Below are 17280 nucleotides of genomic sequence, written 5' to 3'. Positions count from 1 at the left end.
AACGAACAAGATGGCAACTGGACTAGACCACGGGTTGAAAAAACTAGTTTGGCAAAGTAAGTTCATTCAAACTTAGAACGTCTTTTTTAAAAGTATGTTTATCCCGAGATGTCAACATTTAACCATGCAAATTTATGACTGAATTGTCCTACCATGAAGCCCTGTCAATAAAGAGCTTTCTCTGATATTCGTAGACACGGAAGTTTACAAATTCCGCTTGTACTGTAGGCTGACGTTATAAGCAACAGACAAGAAGAATCTTGATGTTTCAAACATGTTTAAGTACTAAACTGTTGTTAATACAGATGCAGTTGTTTATTTTGCCATGTTTAGTTAACTAACATATTCGGTTATCCTGACCTTGCGAACGTGTTTTCTGAACCACACATTTCACACAGGTTAGCCTATAAGCTAGGTAAATTCCTTTAGCTTAGTGAAGTCAGTTTAGTCACATTGATTAGATAGCACGAATGTGAATGTTCCGTCCTGAGAGCAGACGACCCTGTGTGTGTTAAGTTCATGAAACAGAAAACTGTGAGATTATATATTAGTTTGAATTTACCAGTCTTCTGAGTCCAAATGCCTTTTAATACAGTATGAAACTTTTTATGCTAGCTAGCCAATCTGTTCGGTTGAGTTAATGGAAACCAGTGAATCATAACGAGAGTGCACTGATCATCACAGTTATTGATGAGTAATCTGTTGACGTTAATAACATCAACCATAACCTTTTTGTGTCGTGCATTACGTAATTGCAATAGTTGTGAAAGTTTGGCGCTGAAAGTTTGTTAATTCATAAGGCTACACGTGATTTTTACTGTTTGGAGAACTTTAACGGGATGTTGTAAATTTACAAACTCTTACAGAATAAGTTACAGCGCGCAAACAGCATTGAAATGAGGTTTTTGGATATTGATAAGAATGAATTGTATAAAAATTTTCCCTTATTAATGTCAGGAGTCTAACGGTCTCTTATCCGATGCCACAGGAATCAAGGACACTATCATTGCAGACACCAGAAAGTCAGAAGTATGGAAGGTTGGTTTGAGTTTTTAAAGTTCATAACCACATTTGTAATGAAATGTTTTCTTGCTTTGTGTTCCCATTCACATTTTGATGTCTTGGGGAGCCATTTAGGAATGTGCGGGATCTAGCATACTTCCAAGGTCAAAGCAGTTTCATCTGTTTCAACAAGGTTTTCGACTCTGTTGTTTACCAAACGCAGCTCTTTGGTACTGATTGATATCAGTGTCAAAACTGGACAGTTTACCTCAGTTCAGTTGCTGTATCTTTCCATTATAGAGAAGCATGACCTCTTTACATGCATTTTAATAGCTCTGTATGTGACCTGACCTGTATCAATGCAATTTATTTTTTTCTGTCTTAGATAATGATGTTGGACCCATTCACTACCCGACTCCTCTCCTCCTGTTGCAAAATGTCCGACCTCATGTCAGAGGGGATCACAAGTAAGTGGCATACACAAAGCATGAGGGGAAATAAACCATTTAAACCTTACCAGAAATGTCTTACAGCTTAAAAGAAAGAAAGAAACAAACATCATTAGGCACAGTCATTAGGAAAGTGACAGGACAGACACTCTCTTTATTATATGAGCAATTTGATCTCCTCCACATCTGTGTAATGGATTGAATGCAATGTAGTGTGTGAATTACACTGCCAAGTGTCATAGCCTTATGACTGTACTGTGTTGTGGAGTTGAGAGAGTGGATGATTAGTATTGAGGAGACAGTTGTGTGAAATGCAGGTGATGAATGTTGTAAAGGACAACTGCGTAAGTGTAATTGCAGTCACTTTGCTGCTAGACTGTGTCCTCTGGCACATTTAGCCATGGATCAGTTTGTTTTCCATACAAACACCTGAAATCCTGTATCTCTCACAGTTGTGGAAGACCTTTACAAAAGCCGGGAACCGGTCCCTGAAATGAAGGCAATCTACTTCATGACCCCTACAGATAAGGTAGAAGCCCAATGTGCATACACAGAGTTTGCCCATCTGGAGTGTAATTCACAAATGTGTTAGTAATAAAACATGTATTAGGCAGGAAAGACTCAGTCCACAGCACACACATTGAAGTACTCCCATTTTGTCCTTCACAGTGTGTTGATGCCTTTATTGGTGACTTCAAGCAGAAACCCAAGTACAAATCGGCATATGTTTATTTCACTGACTGTAAGTACATGAATTTTACTCTGACAGAGTTGTTTGTGTTAAGTTGATAAAATCCATTTTGAATTTTTGTCTCCTAAACAAGAAATGAAAGCATAGATCAGTGAATCCAGTCACGAAAATAGTGAGATAAATAACCATTAAAAATTAAATGATTAATTCTAGACTTTAACTCTGTTGCGTTTTCTTTCTGCTCTCTCTCTCTCTCTCTCTTTATTTGTAGACTGTCCCGATGATTTGTTTAACAAAATGAAGATGTTTTGTGCAAAGCACATCAAAGTTTGTAAGGAAATCAACATTTCCTTCCTGCCACAAGAGGCCCAGGTGATGCAGTGTTTTTGTCCTGTTTTCTGTAATATGCTGGTACAGGCTGTTTCTCTACTACACAGACAGGAGAACTTTTCATGTCATGCCTCACTTAATGCAGTTTGAATACAGTGGATATGAAATTTAAATAGTTTTCATTCTGAGGTGACTTTCAGACCTTTGTTTTGCTGCACTGATGGAAGAAACTGGAGAGGAATAATCTTTATTGTTCACAATCATAGCTGTAGATACCAGACCTGTCATTCCACAAGATACATATGATGAATATGTATTTTAAGTCAGCGTTTTGGATTATGTTACATTATGTGGTGTTTCAGTTGATCTCAGTTTAGTCGGGGCTCTGCAACTATCTCGCAATTCGTTTGCCCTTTGCACATGTAACCTGCTGTGCGTTTTTGGGCTTCATGGTGGTTTGGTGGTCGGCACTGTTGCCTCACAGCAAGGAGGGTTCGAATCCCGGCCGCCCCAGGTCCTTTTTGTGTGGAGTTTGCATGTTCTCCCCGTGCCTGTGTGGGTTTCCTCTGGGTGCTCCAGTTTCCTCCCACCACAAAGACATATGACCTGGCAAAAAAAGAACTGGAGATGGTCCTCGGGCGCTGCCGGTGGCGGCTGCCCACTGCTCCTAGCTCATATTGTGTGCATCACTGCTCTAGTGTGTGTGTGTGTGTGCCCACTGGTGTTAGGATGGGTTAAATGTAGAGGCTGCATTTTACTGCGCATTGCTCAGTGTGTATGTGACAAATAAAGTACGTCTTCGTCTATTAAACTTAAAAGATATTGTTGATCAAGAACTCCGGATGCCACTAGTTCTCTGCCCATGAAACTTTGAGGAGCAGTGCATTTCGTCAAAATCTCTAAATGCTTGATCGAAGAGTCTTAGAGGAGGGAAAGGCCAAGCAGAGGAGTGGTCCCCAAACTTTAACATTGTCCCTGATGAAATGCTGTCTTGTTTTGTCTCAAATCCAGTGATTTACACAGAAAACCCAGGATAATATAACACCCTCAGGTTTTTGTTGTAAAACAAGAGGCTATTCCCACTGAAGAAAAGAGTGTCTATTTGCTGACCTAGGGGGTTTCTGGCCTGAAAAGAAAAGCAGGACAAAGATGCTTATCTGTGGTCACAGGATGTTAGTACAAGTGGATGAGGGCTCAGTGGGATGTAGCCTGTTTCTCAGCCTCTCAGTCCTCTTGGGGTCAAGAAACCTCTTTTCCCAAGAGCAGCTGGTCAAGTGGACAGCTGCATTGAAATGCCATACAATACACAAGAAAGCGTATTGTCAAAAGTTATGAGAAAACGCTGTTAGAGGAGTTATGACATAAACCTGTTGTACAGTTCATTTAGCATATGCGTAACTTGAAAATCCGCTAAACGGATAAAACCATTTAGATTTAGGATACTCACAATATTTCAGGACCAAGGGGCAAGAATGTTAAAAGCTTCAGTTTTAACCCTCAATGTCTTAAATGAGATCAGGGTCTGAACACAACATTGACAATTCAGTGACTGGATTGTTAACTTGCTGGTTTGTGACTGGACCCCACCAAGGTTCTGATAGGGTATACAGCGATGTCTGAGGGGTTTACAAGCAGTGATGAATCTTACAACTTTGAGCAGCTGTGTCAGTGAGTCATTTCTAGTAAGTTCAGGACTGCTAACTCTCTGACTACAGTGTACGAACATCTAAAGGCCGTGTGTTCTGCCAGTATCTGCTCTTGTGTGGCCACCTGGGTGTGTTTTAGCAAGTTTAGCTTTGATATTGTACAAGGCCTAGTAGTGTTGGTAAAGCATGAATGTATTAGGCATGTTTTTCTTTCTCTTCACAGTCAGCCAGATATCTGCACTTCAAACGGCTATGATAGGATGGAATTATGTCACATTTAGTGAGGTCTTTCGTGTAGGATGATGTTGCTGTCTGCACTGTACATTTTGTTTCTGGCTGTTAAGTTATCTACCTGTGCTGTATGGTAATCAGACAGGAGTTATCTACCTGTGCTGTATGGTAATCAGACAGGAGTTATCTACCTGTGCTGTATGGTAATCAGACAGGAGTTATCTACCTGTGCTGTATGGTAATCCCAAATGCATGACAGCGTTATTAACTATAGCACACACCTATCAGCATTGTCTCCTGTCTCATCTTAGCATAGCTGTGCATGTGTTAAATGTGTTCATTATGTAAGTTACTTTGGGTGAAAACATCTGCCAAATGAATAAATGTAATGTAATATAGCTAAATGTGCCTGCCATCTGTCAAAGTGGAGTAGATACTGTGTGACAATTGTTGGACTGATGGAGATGAACAAATGGAGGACAACTGCAACAAGTCACAACAAATTAAAATGAATCCTATAGTGAAGCCGTTATATTGTTCTTTGAATGTACTGTGTTGTTTTGTAAAATGGTACATATAGCCACGATTGTGAATGTCATTACATTACTGTGGGTCCAACTACTGATACACAGATGGAGGTTTATCCTTACGTTCATCCACTTTTTTTTCTGTACTTTATCCCTTTTCTGTTAGATAGTGATGATTCTCTGTCTGAAAATGTGTCTTAATGCTCCAGTGTTTGCCCTGTTCAGGTGTTCACCTGTGACTGTCCAAGGGCTTTCTGGAACATCTATAGCCCTCAGAGTCAGGAGAAAGGCAAAACTCTGGAAACACTGGCAGATCAGATTGTCACTTTATGCGCCACACTAGACGAATACCCTGGAGTCAGATACAAGAAGTAAGTGAGAACTTGTGCTTAGTTTACACACACACACACACGCACGCACACATACACAAGCACAAACACAAACACATTTAATTTGTGTTCTTACACATATGTATACAAATTCAGTAGGCATAGTCATCAACTGAAGTACTCACTCACAGAGGGACACATGCATTATATTGTGCCATGGTTCTGTTGTCAGTCTTCAGTTCAAAACTTGATGTAGCTATAGCGTAAAACTTGGATCATAAAATGTGAACACTTCCAGTGAGATTTCAGAAACTGATGTATGAATTAATGTGTTATTGGTTTGCTCTTCTGTACCCTCACTTATGTGTATTTTGTGGTCAGAGATTCAGGGCTGGATAATGCAAAGGTACTGGCTGAATTAGTGGACAAAAAATTGGAAAACCACTACTCGCTGGATGAAAACTGCAAGAAAAAAGTGAGATTTCTTTTTCTCTCTCTCTCTCTCTCTCTTTCTCCCCCCCCACCTCTCTCTCTCTCTCTCTCTCACCCTCTCCCTCACCCTCATCCTGTGGCTGAGCTTTGATTGTGTACCCAAAGCGAGCAGAGTCCATGTCACTCTCTGCAGTATACCTGGTCTTGTGAAATCAGACTGAGTCTGTGAGTTTGAGACTCACTTGATTCACTTTAAAGAGTAATCGTGTACTCAGTATATTTGCATAAAGAAATTGGTGAATATTTACATTGATTATGTCAGATTTTATAGTTTGCATTGATTTAAATGTGAAGTTTTGACATAAAAGCTCTTCCAGCACATATCCAAATACTAATTTTGCACCCAAGCAGAGGTAATAAGAATGATATATCCACTTATATCTGTCAGAATCCAAAACTGAACAGCATATGGGATTTTAGGCCAAAATGTGAGTTTGACATTTGGACTGAGGGGACAGATATTTGATGGAAGTAGACATTCTGCTCTGATCAAGATGTTTGTGATTTCTTTGCTTGTTGGGTCACTCTTCAACTAATTGACTGTTCATTCATACCATTCCTATCACTTATTAAGCTGTGGAATATTAGGTATATCTGTTCATGTCTGTTACAAATTTAATGATATCTAATGGGTACCCTCAGTCTCTCTGACTTTGCCATGACCTTGCTGTGAATTCTCCAGTCAAAGACACAGGCTCAGTTACTTATTGTGGACAGAGGCTTCGACCCCGTGACACCCATCCTGCATGAGCTGACCTACCAGGCCATGGCCTATGACCTTATACCCATCAAGAACGACACATACAAGTAAACACTTTATTTATTTATTTATTTATTTATACTTTCAGTTTGGAATGTCAGTCGTATTTAGCCGATGTAATACTCAAAAAACTTTTTTTTTTCCTGGACAATGGTTTAATACAGTTATTGCACTTAAAAAGCTAATACGGAAAGTCCAATTTTTGATTGCGATATCGCTCTTATGGCAAAGAAAATCCTCTGATATTTTTGGTCATAATTTATTTTTCACAATTTATTGGCATGAATGGTGTTAAAATGCAGAAATGCGCTTGAACTGTCTGTTGCAGGTACAAGTCGAAGGATGGCTCAGAGAAAGAGGCTCTGCTGAATGAGGATGATGAGCTGTGGGTCAAATTACGCCACATGCACATCGCTGAGGTTTCTGAGTGAGTATTCAAACACACTTCCCTCTGGTCTTCTCCTCATCCTCATCTCCCCGACAACCTGCAGCCACATGTGGTGGAGCATTGTCATGTTTGATTTGTAACATGCTCATTCAGGGAATATTTGAGTAATTGTAGACATGCTGACTAAACAAATCTTTCAATTGCAGGCAAATCCCTAAACTGGTGAAGGAGATTTCTGCCAGGAAACAGGCGGACTCAAAGGTGTCGGGCGATTTTTCCTGGTGTTCCCTTTCAATTTTATAGTATAACCTGCCTGCCTCCTCCCTTGCTGATAATGTCCGTGATCTGTTTTCTCCCATTGACAGATTACAATAAGTGGCTTAGCCCAGCTCATGAAGAAGATGCCTTCCATCCGTAAGCAGGTCGCCCAGGTACTTAACATCTGACACCAGCTTACAGTCAGGCATGCCTGGGAGGCACAGTGTCTTAACACAGCCTTGCCGTGCTAAACCCAAGCAAACTATGGAGTTATCTGCTTACTGTGCCATGATAGCCTTACATATTAAACACTTTCTAACCTATATATGCTCCCACTTGGAGAAATCTTGCGGAGATACAACATCTCATTTCACAGCTATGCAGATGACACACAAATATAGGTGGCTTTTTCACCTGACGTCTACAGCCCAGTAGACACACTCTGTAATTGCTTGGAACAAAGAAATAACTGGATGTGCCAGAATTTTCTCCAACTAAATAAAGAAAAAAACAGAAGTAATTATATTTGGCAGTAAAGAGAAACACTCGGAAGGGGCCACTCAGCGTGAAGCTAGGGCCCTAAGTACTAAGAACCTGGTAAAAAACCTGTGTCTTTTAATAGATTCGGATCTTACTTTCACAAGCCATATTAGAGTAATCAACAAAAAAGCTTTTTATCACCTCAAGAATATCGCCAGAATCAATAACCTACTGTCCCAGCAAGACCTGGAAAAACTAGTTCATGCTTTTATCTCTAGCAGACTAGACTACTGTAATGGTCTCCTAACCGGACTTCCTAAAAAGACCATTAAACAATTACAACTCGTACAAGATGTGGCAGCAAGAGTTTTAACCCAAACTAAAAAGTCACAACACATAGCCCCTGTTCTAAAATCTCTACACTGGCTTCCTGTCCAATACAACACTGACTAAAATTGACTATCTAGACTGAAAACATTTTTATTCTCCTGTGCCTATGGGTGATTTGATGCTTGCATTTTATCACTGGAGTTTATCCTAACATCGAAACTCCAACTATTGTCGATTTTAAATTTGATCAGTTTTGACTTGCTATGCCAATATTTATTTATTTATTTATTTATTTATTAATTAATTAATTATCACTTTCACTTTTATGTGTTTTTTTTTTATTATTATTATAATATCATATAATCTTTATTGCATCACTCACTGTTTGAACATAAGTATCATTCCTACATTTAGCTGTCCCAGCTTTATATCTGTCTGTTTCTTTTGCATTAATTATTGCTTGTTGTTTCTACCTCTATCTTTTAATATAATGCTATATTTGTTTTTTACTTTGCTCCTGATGTGAAGCACTTTGAATGGCCTCTGGGTTTGAATTGTGCTATATAAATAAATTTGCCTTGCCTTTGCCTTGATGAGCTTATGCTTAGTCTTTGTCTTATTGAGTCTGGTTTGCTAAACAAAGTTTGTTTCTTGTTGGAATGTGGATCATAGGTTCCTTCTTTAACAGGGATAAAAATCAGAAGAGCATAACTGTAATGTAGCGATGTAATTTACTTAACCAATGTCTTTTTCATGCACAGAAAACGGTTCATCTGACCTTAGCTGAAGACTGCATGAACCAGTTCCAAAAGAACGTGGAGAGGCTGTGCAAAGTAGAGCAGGTAGGTTTGAACACCCACTAAAGTGACATCCATCTGAGTCCTAACTAACAGTGTTAGTAACAGTTTGTTGTGATTATATAAGATGGCGTGAGATTATATCAGCTGGAAGTGAAACTACAGAAAAGATGTAGGTAACGTTGCTAAATTGTGAGGGTCAGCTTGGTCAGGTCAGTTGGTTTAGGGTTACCCCCGTCATTGGTACGATTGCAACTAAAACAGCTTATCTGCAGAGGGTCAGTTCATTATCTTTATTGTCTTGCTGAATGGCTGTCTTTGTCACCAACTCCTAAATATCTAGACATAAGCATATATTTTTATTCATGAGTGTCTCCTCATTTTGTCAAAGGTTTTGGTCAGAGCTCTCACCCATCTCGTGATTTGGAAAGTATTGAGGTGTCTAAAAACTTAAATATATTGAAGTATGTAACCATACAGAGTGATTCTCTGAACCAAAGTGGCTGTAAAATATTGTCTCTTTGTGTTTGTTTTTAACTGTCGTGTGGGAAAGTCTGCCTCCATGTGGTAAAGCAGAAACATTCAAGCAACCTGATCCTCAGTTACCATAACTCCTACACTCTTGTTACAGTGTGCAGTTTCTCTTCATAGCTCAGCCTCTCTTGCTGTGAAATGAAATAGTTTTGGTCTGTGTGTTTGTGATATCTGTGTAGGACTTGGCTGTGGGTGCTGACGCTGAGGGTCAGAAAGTGAAGGACCCCATGCGGACGCTACTTCCCGTCCTGCTCCACCCGCACAGCACACACGATAAGATCCGTGCTGTTCTGCTCTACATCTTCAGCCTCAATGGTGAGAGTGTTCTCTGACCCCCCTCCCACACTGAGCACGGCATTGGTGCAGCTCAGATACCTCGCCACTCAGGAGTTTCACAGGCGGAACCAGGAATGTCTGCAACACAGTATATGGCATATATGGAACTGCAGACCTGGTTTTTGTTTGAAAAATTAAACAATCACTGTAATTAAATAAAAAAAAAAAAAACATGCTGTATACATAATGTCAGAAAACATATATTAATATAGTAGGTGACTGGCTAGACTTAATGTTCAGTAACTGCATGAAACACACAAATGCCATCCTGTTATAAGTAAAGAACCCAAGGGAATGACAGAAGTGTAATCAAAGTAGAAAGAAGTAAATGAAAATCATAATGGGCAGCCTGTATGTTTTGTCATGATTTTGGCCATTCCATCAATCTTTCCATTGTTTCTTCATTTTTACTCTTACTTCTTAATAAGATTTTATCAGTTTATGAACACATTTATTTATCTTTGATAATGTATCTTATTTAGGCATTGATATTCCAGACAGCCATCTTGGCACATGCAGTTGATTAACTGGAGCCTAGCAGACAGAATCCAAAAATTGTTACCCAACAAACCAGTCAACTGTTACCCGTCAAACACGTACCAGCTACTTCCAGAAGGCAGATGACTCTCTCAACCAAGACACAAAGCAGTGTGTAGTGAATAGTGGTTCACTTTGATTGAATGTTTGATGGGTTTTGCAGGGACAACTGAAGAGAACCTTAATAAGCTGATCCAGCATGTGAAGATAGAGGGGAACAGTGAGTATATCCTCAGCTGGAAGGAGCTTGGAGTGCCCATCATCTCCTCAGTAAGTCAGCCAGGCCTGAGGGACTGGTCATGGCCCAGTAGACTGTTCTTAAACGTGCCTCTTTCCTGGCCTGTTTAAAGCAATTACTACTCATTTTTGAACTCCCTTGCCATTTTTTTTCATATCCATTTCCATTTGTTAGTCACGAAGTGAAACCTTTAGTATTATCACTGCTTTTCAGAAGCTCAGGAACATTAAAAAAAGGATTGGGATAATTTAGGGCCTCAAGTAATGAGTAGCTAGTGCAAAAGTCCACTAGAACAAAAGTGATCTGTTGAAAATTTTTTTTTTTTTGTCGTTTTCATCTTCAACAGCAAAGCCTCTTCCCGTTCCGTAAGCCGACCCGGCGAGACCGATCGCAGGAAGAGACGTACAGCCTCTCCCGATGGACGCCAGTCATCAAAGACGTCATGGAGGTGAGTGTGAGACCTTTAAAGAGGTCGGGGCCCATTCCCCTCTATTGATACATGTTCCTGATGTTGCTTGGGAGAGGGTGACTGTTCCCTGAGTGGGTCCAGGATGTCCTGTGTTACCTAAGTCAAAGGCACACATTTTCTGGGTCACTGATGCTATTGAACCCCTTTCTGAATGGCATCCCATTGGAAAAGCTAGGAATGACATGTTCAATGGAAGACAAAGGGGTGGGATATCAGATTTAAGGTATCTGATGGGAGGTCTCAGTGAAGCGCCATATTTAGCAGTGAGTGTGTGTGTTTGTGTTTGTGTGAAAATATATGTATGTGTGTGTATGTATTCATGCTACTGTGTACACTAGGGCAAACCCATTAACATTCTGACCCAGATTTTGATGGACAGATCAGATGTCATTAACCTGTTTTTTGTGTGGAAAAGCTTTCTCTGCTCTCCCTCTCTTGTGCTGTTTGACACCCTAGAAGTAGGTACAAATATTGAAACAGAAGGTTAAGTGTCTGACATTCTGATATCTTTTTAGCTCATTGTTAGAGTGAAAAGAACATTCAAAATAGATCCCATGTAGTTTTCTTAACCCAACTGCTCCAGGCTGTTCAGACAGCTGTAACCACTCCAAGGTAATAGAAAGTAATTTCAGTTGAATATTATGTAAATTAAATTATATGAACATATATTTGCTTCAGTATAATTTATTAGATATTTGTTATTTTAGCCTTATTTTGTTATTTTGATGTAAATGTAAGCTCAGTAAAAATACAAACAACAATACAGTCAAACTCTAAAATATACAATTCTTTTTGAATATTGTTTTGAAAAATGTTTGAGGAATATTCAGTGTACTCAGTGTAAGTAAAGTGTGACATTCCTTCAAATAACATGCAGTTTAACAATGTCAGTGATATGGACAAGTTAAGCATTCATATTCATATTAAAATCAACAGATACAATCACAAATCCATGATAATCATAAAATGCTGAACAGGTGTATAGATGTGTGAGACAAGGTTGTGATAGTCTGCTATAAACAAGCTTCATGAATGCACTCCATCTAACCTGATCACTAAAAGTGTTAACATAAGGAGAATTGTGTTAATAAAGAGGGTCCATACTGTTAAAGAAGCTTCATGACCTTAGTGTTCTTCATATTCATATTGAGACAGTGTTTTGGTCATTGCTAACCTGGTGTCAGGAGGACTTGGGTTTGTGATTTTTATTTTAAATAAATACATGCTTTTCACTTTGTTTTCATGGAATATTTTGTCTTTGAATGGCAGGATGCTGTGGAAAACAAGCTGGACACCAGAGAGTGGCCACACCAGTCAGAATGCCCGTCTGCCTGGAATGGTTCACGAGCAGTGAGGTAGGCCTGATCAGTGAGGTAGATCTGAACTGTGAGGTAGGCCTGATCAGTGAGGCAGGCCTGAGCTGTGAGGTCAGTGAAGTAGACCTGACCAGTGAGACAGGCCTGAGATGTGAGGCAGGCCTGATCAGTGAGACAGGCCTGAGATGTGAGGCAGGCCTGATCAGTGAGACAGGCCTGATCAGTGAGGTAGACCTGAACAGTGAGGTAGGTCTGAACTGTGAGGTAGGCCTGAGCTGTGAGGTCAGTGAAGTAGACCTGATCAGTGAGGCAGGCCTGAGCTGTGAGGTAGGCCTGATCAGTGAGGCAGGCCTGATCAGTGAGGTAGGCCTGATCAGTGAGGCAGGCCTGAGCTGTGAGGTCAGTGAAGTAGACCTGACCAGTGAGACAGGCCTGAGCTGTGAGGTAGACCTGAACAGTGAGGCAGGCCTAAGCAGATCACATGTACTCAGTCTGACTCAGGAAATAGGCAGGTTCACTCAGTCAGTCTGTCCATAGGAGTCCGTACATCTAGGGCTCTTAAGGGTTTACCTAAGCTGTCAGTCACTATGGAAACTACAGTCTCACACTGTGTTCCAGTATCACGCTTAGTTTTAATTTACTATTTTTAATGGTGTATAAGAACAGTACAATGTAATAATGTATGTGATAATTATCATGTAATTGTAATAGATCCACTCTTTATCACAAACGGTTATGCTTATGGGTAAGGATGAGGGGAAAAGCAGTGCATGTGAATGGCTTGCAAATGGGAATGAGTTATTAGTATGATTATTACAATGTAATTACACAAGGGTAAATCAGAAGGAGCGCTTTCTGTCCTGACTCTCTCTCTCTCTCTCAGTGCACGTCAGAAGCACAAGGCAAGTGCTCAGGACGATCACCGGAGTGGCTCACGGCTCATTATCTTCATCTTGGGTGGAATGAGTTACTCAGAGATGCGGTGTGCCTATGAGGTTACACAGACCATCAAATCTTGTGAGGTCATCATTGGTGGGTACCTCCTGTCAATCTAGTCGTGGGGGGCGTGGTTCCTGTGGCAAGCTGACTCCATAATTAGAAACTTGAAGGGGAAATCCCCCCTCTCCACAAATGGGCTGCTTCTAACCTAATCTCAGTGTTTTTTAAGACATAAGAGAATTTTTAAACAAATAACTTCTGTAAAGTCTGCTGTACCAGTGAAACACATATTTTATCTATGCTGATCTCATAAAAGACAGCTTTTCTACTGAGGTGCATTGATATTTTAATGTAAAATGGCTTAATGGCTTTTGTCATAGGATCCTCTCACGTATTGACTCCGACGGGACTTCTGGAAGATATCCAGGCCTTGAGTAAGAAACCGATGGAAACCTTCACAATAATAGATGAGAAGTCCAGTGCCTGAATGTCCCCTCCCCCCACACTCAACCTTCCAGCCATCCTCCTCCTATCTAAGCAAAGAGCACTGTCAATAACCGAAGGGAAGTCACCTGACCAGGAGTTCACACTGAACCCAAACCCACACAGAACGACTCACCTCTGTAGGATTGTGACAGCAGGTGTATTCAGCAGTTGCTACTGTTCACATCAGTTTACAGTCATCTGTAATGATATCCATGAAACCGGCCAGCATGCCGTGCAAACATTTAAATGCGATGCCACCGCTTCATAGCGCCGACACTAGCAAAATTATATACTCATAATTCAGATGATGGCCACTCTGTATACTATACGTATTTGTGTGTGTTGACATAAACTGTAATGGCTTGCTGTGACATCTTACATGATACATGAACATCAGCAGTGTGAGGGTTTGAGAAGAGTGTTCCTGGTCTTTATAATCATTAATATAGCTATTGATTACACTAGAGCTGGTACCAGCCTCAGAACTAGTACTGGTATATTTCTGTCATACTTGCTGCTTATTGAGATACCCCTGTCTGTCAGCCCTGTTTGCACAGCTGTCCATTTTTCTCTTTCACACCACATTACTCAGTTTAGGAACACTTTTGAGGATCTTTTAACCTCTTAGTCTCCATCTCAAATGTACAGAAATGTTACAAGGCGGGAAGGAATGACCCATAATGTTTAGCCAAGTGTGAAATGAGGGAAAAAAAAACAACAACTTTTGATGATACTTTCTTTTCTAAGCGCCGATTTGAGATTGACGCATCTCAGATTTTGTTGAGTGTTGATCAGTATTTGATGCCTGTTTATGTGCTTATCGCTGCAGGGCCATGAAACATTTGTCTCCTTCTCAAGTCCATTCAGAATAACGTTTAACAAGTAACAAACTGTCCTGTTTATTTGAATGGACATTTCAATAGTGGCTCCACTGTTAACATTAGAAGGATTTTGTTGTTGTTTTTTTTGAGCAAATGTATATAAGTACCCACTGCCTGCTAACAACAGCTTTTTCTTTTACCTTTTTTCTTTTAATATTATCAACAAACATATTTTTAACAAAGATTAAACTATTAACTTAACATGTTTTTTTGAACAACTGACAAATAAATGAATGACGTAGTTCAGATTTCAGAGTGATTTCCTTGTTTGTGTATACAGTTTCCCTTTTTTTTCAGGTACATTACATGTCCAGAATTGCATAACAAAGTGAATGTTTTAAAAACAAACAAACAGATCCATGAGGAAAACAGTTGTTTACATAGAACGTAGGATATCAGGAATGCACCTGACTAAAAGAAAAGAACAATCACAATACTTGATCAGTACAGTCGTAACAAGATAGTTCGGCAACACAACGTGTTCATAAAGAACTCTTGCAACATAGGTGTTTAACAGTAAAACAGACACCAGGGAGGTACTCTCAGTAGAGAACCAATAAAAAGGTGATGTTTTGTTTGCTGTTTCTGGCACTCGGGAATTGCGAGGTATCAAATAAGCGTGGAATTCTGGTCGCAGTGGATCGCACAAAAGGCTACCACCTCTCTCCGAGGACATGATAAGGTCTGGGTAATATAATCTATGAAATCTGCACCTCTTCCATTCATCATAAATAATAACAAGTTCAAACTTATCTTGATTGTGCTGTCCTGTCGATGAATATAGCTTCTTTGCATATACGTTTGCACATTTCTGAGTAATAAAGGAATGTGATATGATTCCAGGGAGATTATCTGCTTGTCATCTGAAGAGGTTGACATAGGTAAAGGACCCTTATAGGATTGATTCCTTCTGATGAGTAGCCTGTGAGCACCACCTAGTGCCACTAAGTCACAAAACTCAAGCCTATTTTAAATTACTCACAATCATTCATTTTTGTTTAAATACGTTTTATCATAGCTGCCTTAAAGTTTTCACTGTTGGACATGTGCGTGTTAAATCAGTATATCCATGGTAAATATGTAATCAGATTTTTGAATAACTGTCTTAACAATGAAATATCTTTTTCTGTTTTCCACTTGAACACCACAAGATGACAAAAAAAAAAATCAATGCGGCCTTGTTACGTTTTTATTGCTGCTTTTTTACCTTCACACTGAAAAACATCAGAGAATGAATCTACTTTAGAGATGAGTCTACTGATTACGAACACGATCTACAGTAGTATAGCTATAGCAAGGCAATCACAGTATTCAGATATGAAATCATAAAAACTGTGGTTCAATCTTTGCAGATGATCCATTTCTAATTTCCAAAACACAGGATACCTCACTGTCTTAACTGTATCCATGTTTTGTACTCACCCTCAAAAGGTTCGGTTAATGTGCTTTTACTGACCCATGAAGAACTCCTCTGACTCAGTGATCCTCTGAGATAAAAAAGTGAAAACACGTCTTCCCTGAAGTCCTTAACACATGAACAGGTGGAAGACAGAAAGGTTTATTTACAGCTACTGGACAAGAGCTTATGAAGTGCTTGAACTGCGTGGAGAAATTGCAGTAAAATACAGCACTTAAATTTAATGGAAAGAAACACCAAACCCAGTGAGAAACTAACCCAAAACAAAATGAGAGTTTAAACAGATTTACAGGAGACTCACAGTATCAGCCTCCAACTTTCTGTTCAATCTGGTCAGTCTTTACAGAGTTTACTTGGATGCTGACTTTTAAAAATACATATTTGAGGTCATTCAGGAATGCCTGCAAACATGTACTTCTCTGGTTCCTCAGTATGAAAATCCAGAGAAAGTGATAATGTCTGAAAAAGTGTCTCCTTACTCCTCCAAAACATTCAGCCCCACAGAAAAAAAAGAGCAGACATCTTTTTGCCATTGGTGGAGCCTTAAGCTATGTTTTATGATGCAGGTCTATTGCCCCATTATATAACATTATATACCATACGTTCTCAAAATCACCGTTTATATCTGTTTTAATTTGATACACAGACACACACACATACACACACACATACAAATATTATTTGGAGTGCAGATTTAAAGTATCCTAGTGTTAATGGAGTGACTTGCAAGCAGATTGCAGACTTGAAGGCTTCTGAGCTGTGGAAAGATCACAGTATGCAGTGTAACTGGAGTAGGAGTAAAGACTATATACAGTTAGAAGTGCCACATACTTCCTGCTATTAGGTGACTGAAGAGAACAGACAACATTAATAAAATACACTTGCCAACCCAAATGACAAATAGCATTACATTAACACTGGGTGTGTGAAGAAGTGTAAACAGATATTTGGGTGTGAAAATGTTCTTGAATGCAGCAGTGCGGTCATGAGTGCATTACTGACTCAGACCATGTCAGTGTTTGTGATTAGACCGAATGGAGATTTAATGTTTAAAAATGTTTCCCATTCATTTTTACTCTAAGAAATTCCAAAATAAGAATCAACTAAATACATAACTGGAAAGCTTTCCCCCCTCATATGTATGTATTCTGGTTTATGTTCAGATATTTCACCTCGGCATATTCAGACATGAAATCTTAAAACTGTGTTTCACAACTTTAAGACATCACATCGACAGGAATCCTTTCAGCCAAGTGACCATTTTCAGTGTTTCTTAAGGCTATAAGTAGAGGTCCTCGCGTCTTCGGGTCAGACCACATGAACTGTAGATATAAAGGTGACATTGTTCACTAGTGTTCCTTGTGGAGGTCTTTTTTTTTTTTTACGTTGGTCCATATGGTTCTATGTCCCTTGTGGA

At 39.6% G+C, this 17280-nt stretch overlaps 1 protein-coding gene across 1 annotated transcript; it reads left to right on the top strand.

Moving 5' to 3' along the window:
- Window position 1: 1 nt before the first annotated feature.
- stxbp3 (syntaxin binding protein 3) lies at window positions 2–14675 on the top strand. The gene is made up of 19 exons (XM_030786313.1): window positions 2–56; window positions 989–1038; window positions 1388–1469; window positions 1904–1980; window positions 2121–2193; window positions 2414–2514; window positions 5102–5247; window positions 5587–5680; window positions 6380–6504; window positions 6786–6884; window positions 7052–7106; window positions 7211–7276; window positions 8675–8755; window positions 9424–9559; window positions 10281–10387; window positions 10702–10803; window positions 12094–12179; window positions 13024–13172; window positions 13460–14675. The coding sequence occupies exons 1-19, from the start codon at window positions 11–13 to the stop codon at window positions 13564–13566; spliced, it is 1782 nt and encodes a 593-aa protein (XP_030642173.1). The 5' UTR covers window positions 2–10; the 3' UTR covers window positions 13567–14675.
- Window positions 14676–17280: the final 2605 nt, after the last annotated feature.

Source organism: Chanos chanos, chromosome 10, assembly GCF_902362185.1.
Source record: "Chanos chanos chromosome 10, fChaCha1.1, whole genome shotgun sequence".
Lineage (NCBI taxonomy): Eukaryota > Metazoa > Chordata > Actinopteri > Gonorynchiformes > Chanidae > Chanos > Chanos chanos.
Note: the sequence above shows the minus strand (reverse complement) of the source record. Positions and strands in the feature narration are given on the sequence as shown.

Excerpts from the sequence above, each read along its gene's own strand:
- stxbp3 (XM_030786313.1), top strand. The coding sequence starts at position 11 with ATGGCAACTGGACTAGACCACGGGTTGAAAAAACTAGTTTGGCAAA. Across the intron at positions 6,885-7,051 it reads CACATCGCTGAGGTTTCTGA|GCAAATCCCTAAACTGGTGA; the intron begins GTGAGTATTCAA and ends TTTCAATTGCAG. Across the intron at positions 10,388-10,701 it reads GAGTGCCCATCATCTCCTCA|CAAAGCCTCTTCCCGTTCCG; the intron begins GTAAGTCAGCCA and ends CATCTTCAACAG.